The 12,724-nt window shown below is 45.1% G+C and overlaps 1 protein-coding gene across 1 annotated transcript in view; it reads left to right on the top strand.

Moving 5' to 3' along the window:
• The first annotated feature begins 7,533 nt into the window (after window positions 1-7,533).
• POLD1 (DNA polymerase delta 1, catalytic subunit) overlaps window positions 7,534-12,724 on the top strand; it is a 31,907-nt gene continuing 26,716 nt past the window's right edge. Inside the window, exons 1-6 of the mRNA XM_060255461.1 lie at window positions 7,534-7,629; window positions 8,463-8,677; window positions 8,892-9,005; window positions 9,666-9,806; window positions 9,895-10,020; window positions 11,695-11,863. Of these exons, the coding sequence (XP_060111444.1) occupies window positions 8,473-8,677; window positions 8,892-9,005; window positions 9,666-9,806; window positions 9,895-10,020; window positions 11,695-11,863 (755 nt within the window). The 5' untranslated portion in view covers window positions 7,534-7,629; window positions 8,463-8,472. The remainder of the gene's footprint in view (window positions 7,630-8,462; window positions 8,678-8,891; window positions 9,006-9,665; window positions 9,807-9,894; window positions 10,021-11,694; window positions 11,864-12,724) is intronic.

Below are 12,724 nucleotides of genomic sequence, written 5' to 3'. Positions count from 1 at the left end.
AGTAACCAAAATCAAAACAGAATAAAGTTGGAGTCCAGTAGCACCTTTAAGACCACCAACGTTTTATTCAAGGTATAAGGTTTTTGTGTGTTACACACACACTTCTTCAGATGCTGCTGCCAGAGTGGCTTTAACTCGTCAGCAAGAGAGATGAGTTCACTGCAAAAAGGAGAGATGTCCTGGATTGGATCCAACTGGCTTCTCTGATGGTAAAAAGGGAAGGGGGCGGGTTGTCTCCCTTTGACCACAGAAAACAGCCATGTGGGGACAAAAGCCATCTGGGACAGGGGTTGTGGTAAGGAGAACTTGGGCAAGGCTGAATTTTAAAAGCTGGCTGGATCTAACTCATGCTAACAGCAAAAGATCTTTTGATAAGGGGAGCCTCACACAGAACAAAAGAGACTGAACCATAAAAGATTAGCAGGGACCTGAAGTGGGTCCGATGACAGGTCAACTGAGATAACGAATGTGTAGGTGTCTGGGCAAAATGCCAGCCGGGGGAAAAGTCTATTGAGAAACGTACATTTGAGGGACTTTCTAGTCTATATTTCAATCCTTCTCTTCTGCAATAATAAACCAGTCTTTTGTGTATTCTTGGATTGTTAGCTCTGCTTTCAGTGGAAGGGCTTTGTTGAGCCCAGGTGTCTTTTATTTTTTTTATGTTGTTATTTTCCTTTGCATTTTGATCCTGTCACAAATCTGAAAGAGTGCTGTTTCTTCCCTCCCCTAGATAACTTACATTCAAGCCAAAATGTGACCTAAAGGACTGGTTCCAACCAATGCTCCCTCTAAGCTGTGGAGTCTTGTGAGCAAAATTTCTGCTTTGTGAGCATTAAAGCTGTGAGTGGGCAATTCAGCTACTGCATAAATTAGTTTGCTCTGGGGCCATCCTTCCTGAGCTAAGACAAAAATGTGTGAGTTGGAGGCTAAAAAACTATGAGCTAGTTCATGCTAACTCAGCTTAGAGGGAACAATGGTTGGAACCAGTATTCCAACCATTGTTCCCTCTAAGCTGAATTAGTATGAGCTAGCTCACAGTTTTCTAGTTTCTGGGTCACACATTTTTGTCTTAGCTCAGGAAAAATGGCCCCAGAGCAAACTAAAGTTATTCAGTAGCTCACAACTTCAATGCCAGTAGTTCACGAAGTAGAATTTTTGCTCACAAGACTCCGCAGCTTAGAGGGAGTATCGGTTCCAGCCACTTTTTCTGCTGGTGATGAAGAGAGATGTCCCCCTTGACAACTGAAAACAGCTTAATAAATAGACTTGGTTGTGGTTGACTGAATTCAAGGCAAAGGGAGGGACCCAGACAGCTTTTATGCTAGTGGAAAAGAGAGGAAAGGGTCTCATTTGGCTGCTCAAAATGGCCATGAGGGGAACCATGAGACCTACATGCACAAAAGCCACATGAGACAGAGGATGCCATAAGGAACAGAATGCCAGTAAGTTTGAGAGGGAAAAGCTCACTGAATTCTAGCCAAAATGGGGAAATTAGTCTCATACACACACACACACACACACACACACAAAACCAGGGTATACTGTCTATCTTGTTTAATTACAGCTTTTTCTTACGTGGATTGATGTTCAATGTTCCTTTTTCAACATGCAAAGAGAGCAAAGCAAAATATTTTAACACAGCTGTTTGATAACGAGAACAGTATCAATTTCTTCAAGGTGCTTTCAAACTTGTGGAATAGCACACTTTCAATGCACTTTGCAACTGGATTTTCCTGTGCAAAATGGAAAAACCCACTTGCAGACAATCACTGAAGTACATTTGAAGTGGTTTTGTAGTTTTTTTTCTTTTTTATTGAATTTGTGCAGACACAGAGGGAACAAGTCTAAAGTAACGCTACCCCCCCACCTGAGATATGTCTACACTATAAATGTAAACCTGTTTCAAACTGGTTTAGCAGTTAGATTTCTTAGAGTTTGCATATACTCTGCATGCAAGAACACATTAATCTGCTTCTACTGAGTCAAAACAAGTTCTATCAAGGTTCTATGAAGAGCCCAGAAGCCGCTCTTCAGGGTCTTACACAGAGCCCTTTATCATCACTTGCTACCTGATCCTTTTAACTGGAGATGCCAGGGACTGAATCCCTGGGACCTTCTGCATATCTAGCTGATAACTCTGCCACTGAGCCATGACTCCTCTAACACAGCTACTTCCCCAAGCTATGATTCTCTTGGTTCTGTTGTTGTCATATTGAACTGGTACATTTGTGTTGCATAAACACGGCCTTAATGGATATGTTGTTTGCACATGGTGCTGCCTTATACTGTATCAGACTCTTGGTCCATCAAGGTCAGTATTTTCTACTCAGACTGGCAACAGCTCTCCAGGGTTTCCAGAACAGGTCTTTCATATTACCCCCTACCTGATCCTTTTAACTGGAGATGCTGGGGATTGAACCTGTGACGTTCTGCATACAAAACAGATGCTCTACCACTGAGCTACAGCCATTGTCCCATATCTATCTATCTATCTATCTATCTATCTATCTATCTATCTATCTATCTATCTATCTATCTATCTATCTATCTATCTATCAATCATCTCACTTATATCCAATCATTTATATGCAAACAGTCGTTGTGGTTTAGTGGTTAGACTAGGACCTGGGAGACCCAGGCTTCAAACCCCACTTTGCTATGGAAGCTTGCTAGGTGACTTTGGGCCAGTCACACACACTCGGGCTAACCTACCTTACCGGGTTGTTGTGAGGATAAAGTGGAGGTGGGAAAACCTATGTAGACCACTTTGGGTCCCCATGAAACAAAGGTGGGATATAAATGCAGTAAAAAAACTGTAATTGTTTCTAAAAAGTGAAAAGGGGCATTCTCAGAATGCAGGGTTGCCAGCCTCCAGGTGCGGCCTGGAGATCTTTTGCTTTTACAACTGATCTCCAGCTGGCAGAGATCAGCTCCCCTGGAGAAAATGGCTGCTTTGAAGGGTGGACTTTATGGCATTGTACCATGTTGAGCCCCTCCCCTCCCCAAACCCCACCTTCTCCCAGATCCACCCCCAAAGTCTCCAGGTATTTTCCAACACAGACCTGGCCACCCTATCAGAATATAATTTGCTTATTATTTTACATGCCACTTTGCTTCTGTCATCTGAGTGGTGATTTGCAGCCAACAGCTGATGTACTTACTCCCAGTTGTTGCCCACAGGCTTCTACAAGCCTATTTGGCAGATCAAAGCGAAAGTGATTTGCACAAGGACACCTACTGAATTGTGAACTTAGATGACCCATGGCCTTCCAACTCAATATTCCAGCTGTGTTGGGACACAAAACTGCTGGCCAATAGATGGGATTCCCACCTAGCACTTACACGTACACAGCGAGGTTCATTTACCAGTTAGGCACCTCCTCTTCTGTGTGCCTTAGTAATGCATTTTACGTAAAAGCCCCAAAAAAGAAAAGGGAAGTGTTTTTACTTGAAGTGGGAGAAAAGAGAACCTTTTTTTCACAACCCGGGGATTTTCATGGGAAACAAACATCCCACACAGCATTGGGCAGACTTCACGGAAACCTACCCAACTGACCAAACCCCATCTTGAAATAAATGGCACTGCTCTTCCGTGTGGTGTAGAGGCTAGAGCAGGGGTCCTCAACATTTTTAAATAGGGGGCCAGTTCACTGTCCTTCAGACTGTTGGAGGGCCGGATTGCCGTTACTGTACAAGGCCGCGGGCCGTCAGTTCTCCGTCTTCTGCATCTCTCTCCCTTCCCCAGCCCAGCCCAGTGCCGGAAGTGTGCGTTGCTAACGCAAGTTTAGGTCGAATGTCACTTCCGGTCTGATTTTGCCATAACCCGGCGGGCCGCATAAACGTCCTCAGCGGGCCGCATCTGGCCCACGGGCCGTAGGTTGAGGACCCCTGGGCTAGAGAGTTGGTTGGACTAGGATCTGGGAGATCTAGGTCTGAATGCTCACTCTGCCATGGAAGCTTAGTGGGGAACCTTGGGCCAGTCAATACAGTCTAAGCCAAGAGTGACCAAATTGCAGCTGGGGAGCTGCATGTGGCTCTTTCACAGATATTGTGTGGCTCTTGAAGCCCCCACCACCCCACTGGCTGGCTTGGAGAAGGCATTTTCTCTTTAAAGGACTCATCCAAGCCAAGCCAGTCGGTGGCTTGAAGAATGCATGTAAGATTAAAGTTGTTTTCTTTCCACCTCTCCCATTTGCTTCCCTTCCTTCCTTCCTGTCTTGCGGCTCTCAAACATCTGATGTTCAAGTCTTATGGTTCTCAAGCATCTGATGTTCATTCTATGTGGCTCTTAGTTTGGCCACCTCTTGTCTAAGCCAAACCTACCTCAAAGGGTTGTTGAAAGGGAGAACGATATAAGCTGCCTGGGGTCCCCATTGGGGAGAAATGAAGTTAATAAATTCTGTACGTGCTAATTCCCCTGACCTGGATAGCCCAAGCTAGCCTGATTTTGCCAGATCTTGAAAACTAAATGGGGTCAGCCCTGGCTGGTATTTTGATGGGAGATCTCCAAGGAATACCAGGATTGTGACATGGAGGCAGGCAATGGCAAGCCACCTCTGCACATCTCATCTTGAAAAACCTACAGGGTCACCATAAGTCAGCTGTCATTTGATGGCACTTTCTACCACCACAACAAGCTAACCGCTATCCTCTCCTCCAACTTGCCTAAATATAACTTGAGTCCAGCAGTATCAGGAAGACAATTTCTCACTTCATAAGCTTTTGTGAGTCAGAAGAACTCACTTCATCAGATGCACTGAAAACATTCCTCCATTAGGCAGACATATTTATAGTCAAAGCTGCAGACAGTGGGGTGAGAGGTGGAAGAGTTGGTACAAAGGCTGGTTTAAAACAAAATCCAATTATTAAAAAGTAATCAGTTCACTCAGAGGTGATCCCCCCCCCAATTTACCTCACAGGGTTGTTGTGAGGATAAAATGGAGGAGAGGAGAACTAAGATGCTTTGGGTCCTAACTGAGGAGAAAGTTGGCATATAAATAAAGTAAATAAATAAGTAATTTCTTCGGTAAAGTAGGATTAACATAAAATCTAGGGCTAGACAAGCAGATTACACTAAGAAATTACAGAGGTAGCTGAAGTAATTGATATCTGTAACAGGGTGGCACAAGCACAATACTAGCACCTCCTGGGGTTATCAATCTCCAGATGTGGCCTGCAATTCTCTCAAAATGGTAACATATCTCCAGACCAGTGTTCCCTCTAAACTGAGTTAGCTTGAGCCAGCTCACAGATTTTTAGCCTCCAGCTCACACATTTTTGTCTTAACTCAGGAAGAATGACCCCAGAGCACAATAATTTATGCAGTAGCTCACAACTTTAATGCCAGTAGCTCACAAAGTAGAATTTTTGCTCACAAGACTCTGCAGTTTAGAGGGAACATTGCTCCAGACTATGAAGTTTAATATTCCTGGTGGAAACGGCAGCTTTGGAGGATGGATTCCATTGCATCGCATGTCCACGGAGTTCGCTCGTCAGGCAGTACCTCTTAGTCCTTCAGGAATGTTCCAAACTAGAGTGTGCAAAGTTAACATCTATATTGAGTGAAGACTCCCATCACTATAAAGGCCTGAGAGGGACAAGTGATCTTGAGTTCCTTAACATGTTGATTTCTGTTTTCCTTGACAGCCAATCTATGAAAAACACAACCCACCCTCTATGGTATCTAAAGTTGGTAAAGTTTATTCTACCATACCACTCGTCTATATATTTGCAGATCAGGCAACATGGCATTCCTAGACAGCCAAATCCAGCTCCACAAACGCCAAGTGGCTGTACTCTAGTTTATATGAAACGATTTATTCAAATTTATGTATAACCCATTCAAAGTCTGTACATTTCAACTAACCCATTGCATTTTTCTGCCTCACCTCTTATTTACAGCTATCACTTTAACCATCAGACAGAAACATTCAGAACTTCAAAAATGACTTGGAAAGTCGAACTAGGAAACAATTAAAAATTACTGACTCTGTTATAGAAAGCCAGGTTATCTTAAGTGTTCCCTCTAAGATGAGTTAGCATGAGCTAGCTTTTAGCCTCCAGCTCACATATTTTTGTCTTAGCTCAGGAAGGATGACCTTAGAGCACAATAATTTATGCAGTAGCTCACAACTTTCATGCCAGTAGCTCACAAAGTAGAATTTTTGCTCACAAGACTCTGCAGCTAAGAAGACTGCAGATTTATACTCTGCCCTTCTCTCTGAATCAGAGATTCAGAGCGGCTTACAATCTCCTGTATCTCTTCCCCCCACAACAGACACCCTGTGAGGTGGGTGGGGCTGAGAGGGCTCTCACAGCAGCTGCCCTTTAAAGGACAACTCCTGATAGCTATGGCTAACCCAAGGCCATTCTAGCAGCTGCAAGTGGAGGAGTGGGGAATCAAACCCAGTTCTCCCAGATAAGAGTCCGCACACTTGACTGCTACACCAAACATTGCTTAAGACTCATGGCTCTATAGCAGGGGTGTCAAACATGCAGCCCGGGGGCCCAATCAGGCCCCTGGAGGTCTCCTATCAGGCCCCCGAGCAAATGGCTCCTATCTGCTTCCTTCTCCACCTCTCTTGCTTCCTTCTGCATCTCAGCTTGCTTTGCAAGGCTTGCTCAATTGCACAGGAGCTACAGAGCAAAGCCTCTGTTTTCTCCATTGGCTGAGGCTCCTCCCCCTCCTGGTCCCCTGGAGAGGGAGGGAAAGAGCCATGGCTTCCTTTGCCCAGTTCTCTGGATCCCTGAAGACCAATGAGTACTAATGTTTTAAGTTTTTTAAAAAAATCTTTAATTATGTTTGTCTTTGTCCTTTAAAAAAAGTTTATATCTCTGCTACCTAATCTTAAATAGGTACACATATGGCCCAGCCCGACACAGCTCGGCCTGGCCTCAGAAGGTCTCATTTCTCTCATCTGGCCCTCACAACAAATGAGTTAAGACACCCCTGCTCTATAGTTTCAAGTAGGTAGTGGTGCTGGTCTGAAGCAATAGAACAAAGTTTTGAGTCCAGTAGCACCTTTAAGACCAACCAAGTTTAATTCTGGGCATAAGCTTTCGTGTGAATGCACACTTCATCAGATACACGGAAGCTTATACCCAGAATAAAACTTTGTTGTCTTTAAAGGGGGCACTGGACTCAAACTGTCCCTTTTTCAGTCTTCAAAGCCCCCCCCCTTGCTGAGTGAAATTTAATACGACTTCCTCGAGGTGCAAACAAAAAACGAATACAAATTCTTCCCCTTTTTAGACCACCCTCCCAGCGCCACACACTCACAAAACTGTCACAACTCTCTTCTTCCCTTAACACGCATGCGGCCCTACTCACTTTGGCATACCAATCCAATCAGGTCCCGCGAAGTCCGTTACCCTAAACGCACGCGCAGTTCGGCCGCCCTTTCATGACCCACTCTCAACATGGCGGCAGCCCCCAGAGGGAAGCGAGACGCATGCGTGCTCTAGCCGTCCGTCGCCAACCAAAATGCAAGTGTTTCGTTGTGCGTCACGCCCTGGGCGGAGGTAAATAGCATGTGGAACAACGGTGACCAATCGGTAGAGGGTTGGCATGGCAACAGGGGGCGGGTGGAGAAGCCGGTTCCTCCCCTGAGCTTGTTGGCGGGAGACTGGGTAAGGGGGTTCGAGTGGTGTGGTGTACGACCATTGAGGGTGCTTTGCGATTGGGGGCCAGCGGGAGGGGGAATGTGAGTAGGCCCACTGGGGCTTCGTGGAGAAGGGGCTGAGGGAAACTGAGCAGAGGGCAAGGGGGGTTGGGCTGGAGGGGGGCAGCAGAAAGATCAGTACAGGCCCGGGGGAGGTATAAAGGGAGCAGAGAGGGGTAGGACAGGAGTGGGCACCTTGGGGAGGGGGTAAGTTACCTGAAAAGTGGGTGGAGTGCCATTTGCTGGATCAGAGCTTATTCCTCTGTTTTGCACTCAAGTGGGTGGGTGGTTGATTTGTAGTGGGGGGCATAAAAGAGGGAGGGGGAGGTTCTGAGAGGGTGGAAGGGAAAAGCTTTAAAAAGGCTTTTACAGACTCGGCTAAGACTTTTTTGGGGGGGGTTTACTAAAAAAAAAAAAGAAATTATTCACCGACTTCCTGTAAAATACCTGGTTTAGTACCAAACTGGCCTTTCAGTTTGCTTGTTCTCACTGTGCAAATGTATCAAGGCCTTCTGTCTGTCTGTTTTACAAAATGTGTAGTTTCTGGTTGGCATTGTACCTGGGAAAGGTGGCAGTTGGCACCTCACGGGGGAACAAGGGTGCAGAGAGTGAACAAGAAGGCAGTAGGGGTACAAAATGCTGTTTCGGTTTATTTGGATTTTTTGTTTGGGGTTGGCATATTCTCCAGTATGGTGTGTGCTGGCCATGTAACCAAAGGCTGGGGAGAAGCTTGGTTTAGGCAAGGATGGTGGTTGGTCACTGATGTCTATTGGTCCTTGATGGCATCCTTTCCTTTCCCAGGAATACCAAGATGGAAAACAAGCGGAAGGCTTCCCTAGGAGGCTCCAGCGTGGGGGAGCCCACTCTGTCACAGCGGAAGAGGCCTCGTGGAGGAGACTGGGAAGAAGATGGACCCTCACAGTTTGAAGAGGAGCTGGCTTTTCTAGATGAGGTGGAGGCTGAGATGGCTCTGGAGGTGAAGGAAGCGCAGGAGGTGACTGATGGCATCTCTCTAGGTGAGATCAATAGGTGCCAAATAGGAGGGAGTTTGGGAGTGGCCTTCCAAAGCAGTAAGCCAGTTGAAGAAAGGGCTGCTCAGTCAGTACTGAGTTTTGTGTGCGCATATGGTGGGTGTTTTTCCCCCCAATCAAGAGACTGAATAACTTTGGAGAATAAAAGTCTGAGTTAGGCAGGGTGAAAGTTAATGCTCATGTTTGGATTTCTCCAAAGATAATCTCATCTCATCGGTGCGGAATCCCAAGTGGCAGAGGCCACCGCTTCCCAAAATAAACCCCAAGGAGGATGCTTTGTGTTTCCAGCAAGTGGAACTGGATTATTATGTGGGTGAGTCTTTCAGAAGTTTGAGATGCTGGTGAGAAGGCCTTGAAGGTGGTGTGGGTGGGGGGAAGAGGTGAGCTGGGTCTCAAGAAACCCTGACTCCCTCCTTCCTTGTGTGAAAAGTTTGGGGAACTAGATCATTCCCTCCCCCTGGTTAAACAATACCTCCCTGCTACTGGAGGGGAAGTCTGAAGCTTCTCTAGTGCAGGGGCTTTTGGGAGCTACAATAGCCCCATAGTGTCCATAGTCTTGCTTGCTGTAGTGAACAAGCCCTGGAATTCCCCAGAGAAATTGTAATCCTGGTTCTCTGATTGCTGAGTCATAAGATGATGTCGTGGAAAATGTGCAGGAAGGTATCTTTGGAAATACCTGTACAGAACCTTAAAGTATGTTTTCATTAGTGTGGGGGAGGGAGTTTTGTCTTCATGGCTGCAGAATAAAATGAGCTATATCTGCTAAGAATTAAAAACCCACTTAGGATGGGCTGGGAGCGAACTGGCCCTCCCCCTCATGTCTGCACTCATACCAGTAGATTGCATACACAACGGATATTTGTTGGTTATTTATAATTATGATAATGCAGACATTAAATGATGCCGATAGCAGTATCTGCAAGGATGATGGACGTTCAGCAACTGATACAGTCTCCCTTTCTTCCTGTGACAGGTTCTCACATGCCTGGATTCCCAGGATCCATCCAGGGTCCAGTTCCAGTACTGCGGATGTTTGGTGTCAGCATGACTGGCAATAGTGTCTGCTGCCACATCCATGGCTTTGCCCCTTACTTCTATGTGCCTGCCCCGACTGGTGAGTGAGCAACACAGTAGTGGGGATGTCCCAGCCACCTTTATGACTCCCACTGATTTCCCCCACCCCCTTTCAATTTTTCTCCCAGGTTTCCAAGCATTGCACTTGTCTGATTTCCAGCGGGAGCTGAATACAGCAGTCCTTCGGGACATGCGGTCGAACAAGGATGGTTTGAGTCAGGCTGTTCTGGCGGTGGAAATCTGCAACAAGCAAAGTGAGTGAGCGGGGAGACAGAGAGAGTACGGGCCCCCTCTTGAGGGACACCAAGATGGCTAACAGTTAAAACATCATAAAACATATAATAAAAACAATTACAACCAAAACTAAATTCCATATTAAAACTACATAAACGGTAATTGGAGCAGGAATAAGAGGTTGTTGAGCTGCATTTCATGCTATTTTAACTGTCAGTGGGCTGGATCCAGTTATATCTTTTGTTCACCTGCATCCCCCACTTCATTTCTGCTCTTTAGCTCCTCTTCTGCATGGCTTTTGTACAAGCAGGTCACATGATTCCCTGGTTAAGCTTTGTGGTCAGTCAAAGGAGACTCCTTCCTTTTTCACCAGCAGAAAAACTGATGGGATCTGACCCACTTTCTCTGCAATTGTAGAGACTGCTTCCATTGCATCCACAGTGCTCTGTGGCTCAAATGATTTGGAGTTGGGAGTAAGCAGTGAAGTGGGCCAGTTTGCAGAGAGGATTGTGAGGCACTCCAAAGGGATCTGTTGAGGCTGGGTGAGTGGGCATCAACGTGGCCGATGAGGTTCATTGTGGCCAAGTGCAAAGTAATGCACATTGGGGCCAAGAATCCCAGCTACAAATACAAGTTGATGGGGTGTGAACTGGCAAAGACTGACCAAGAGAGAGATCTTGGGGTCGTGGTAGATAACTCACTGAAAATGTCAAGACAGTGTGCGATTGCAATAAAAAAGGCCAACGCCATGCTGGGAATTATTAGGAAGGGAACTGAAAACAAATCAGCCAGTATCATAATGCCTCTGTATAAATGGATGGTGCGTTGTCACTTGGAATACTGTGTACAATTCTGGTCACCGCATCTCCAAAAGGATATTATAGCATTGGAAAAAGTACAGAAAAGGGCAACTAGAATGATTAAAGATTTGGAACACTTTCCCTATGAAGAAAGGTTAAAACACTTGGGGCTCTTTAGTTTGGAGAAATATCGACTGTGGGGTGACATGATAGAGGTTTACAAGATTATGCATGGGATGGAGAAAGTAGAGAAAGAAGTCCTTTTCTCCCTTTCTCACAATACAAGAACTCGTGGGCATTCAATGAAATTGCTAAGCAGTCAGGTTAAAACGGATAAAAGGAAGTACTTCTTCACCCAAAGGGTGATTAACATGTGGAATTCACTGCCACAGGAGGTAGTGGCGGCTACAAACATAGGCAACTTTAAGAGGGGGTTGGATAAAAATATGGAGCAGAGGTCCATCAGTGGCTATTAACCACAGTGTGTGTGTATATATATATGTGTGTGTGTGTGTGTATACACACACACATATTGGCCACTGTGTGACACAGAGTGCTGGACTGGATGAGCCATTGGCCTGATACAACATGGCTTCTCTTATGTTCTTATGTATATAAGCCGTTCATCTAGTAGCCCATGACAGATAATTACTTCAAGATATCCTAAAGGGGAAGCTTTGCAAAAATTGGTGTTTTGGGGAGAGTGGCCTAGTAATCTTTCAGAGAGTGGCTTACTATGGGAAGATTAAGAGGATGGTGCAAATATGGAAGCCGTTAACATCAGTGCAAATATAAGGGAATGGGGGTTTAATGTGATTCTAAGAGGATTTTAGAGGAAGGTGTTCTAAAGCTGAATTTCTCAGTTCAGACTATTTTTGCTTTCCCCTGTCTTAGACATGTATGGCTACCATGGGCAACATCTCCTACCCTTCCTGAAAATTACAATGGCAATGCCCCGGCTGATTGCACCAGCCAAGAGGCTGCTGGAACAGGGTCTGCGGTGCGGGACGTTGGGACCACACCACTATCAAGCCTATGAGTCCAATATCGACTTCGAGATCAGGTAGAATTGCCCTTTGGATCAACTGGCTTCCTTCCTCATCCTGCTGTACCAACAAGCAGGACTTGATATATCCTGCAGCTTCGACAGGGAAGTGCACCTAGTCCTCATGGCTGCTTGGAAATATGTGGCATTGCATTACAACTAACCAAACTAAGTTGATGGTGTTAATGTATGTTTCCATGCTGTTTTGTATGGTTACTTTCTCATAACAAATAACAGGTAGGACCCTGCAAAGCTGGAAGTGGAGGTCAAACACATCTGGATGAGGGTCTGTGTTTATTGGCTTCCTTGGGGGACTTGGTGACAATCCTGATCTGCCTTGCCTCAATCCTGTGATTGCCCTATATTTGAGGCTAAATCAAACCAACAGAAATCAGTGCAAATATTACAGTATCATTTATTGATCTGTGTTTTTGTGAACCTCTTGCCTTTGACAACGTTAAGACGGCTTGTTCTTCAATGAGAATAATTCATTGAACGTTTGGTTCCATTTGAATGATTCAGTAATTTTGCGACCAGGAAGAAGACCATGTTTGAAACGTGTATAAACCTAGGATGCATGTGGTCGCATCTTTCTTCATCAAGAAAACTTTGACAGCGTTGTTTCTGCTAGTATATTTACATGTGGCTTGGATGCTTGTGGAACTATAGATCTTTGTGTATCTTCTGAGTAGATGCCAGTGGATTTATAAATTGGACTTTGGATTTTTGGACATTGAGGAATTTGATACAGAATACAAAACCAAGGACTCAGCAATCTTTGTATTAAAAATCTATCAATATTCACAATGCAACAAATTGATAAATGATACTGTAATATTTGCACAGTGAATTTTGTTGATTTGATTTTGTCTAATTTGA

Source organism: Heteronotia binoei, chromosome 15 (assembly GCF_032191835.1).
Source record: "Heteronotia binoei isolate CCM8104 ecotype False Entrance Well chromosome 15, APGP_CSIRO_Hbin_v1, whole genome shotgun sequence".
NCBI lineage: Eukaryota > Metazoa > Chordata > Lepidosauria > Squamata > Gekkonidae > Heteronotia > Heteronotia binoei.
This window is presented reverse-complemented; position numbering and strand designations above follow the sequence as displayed.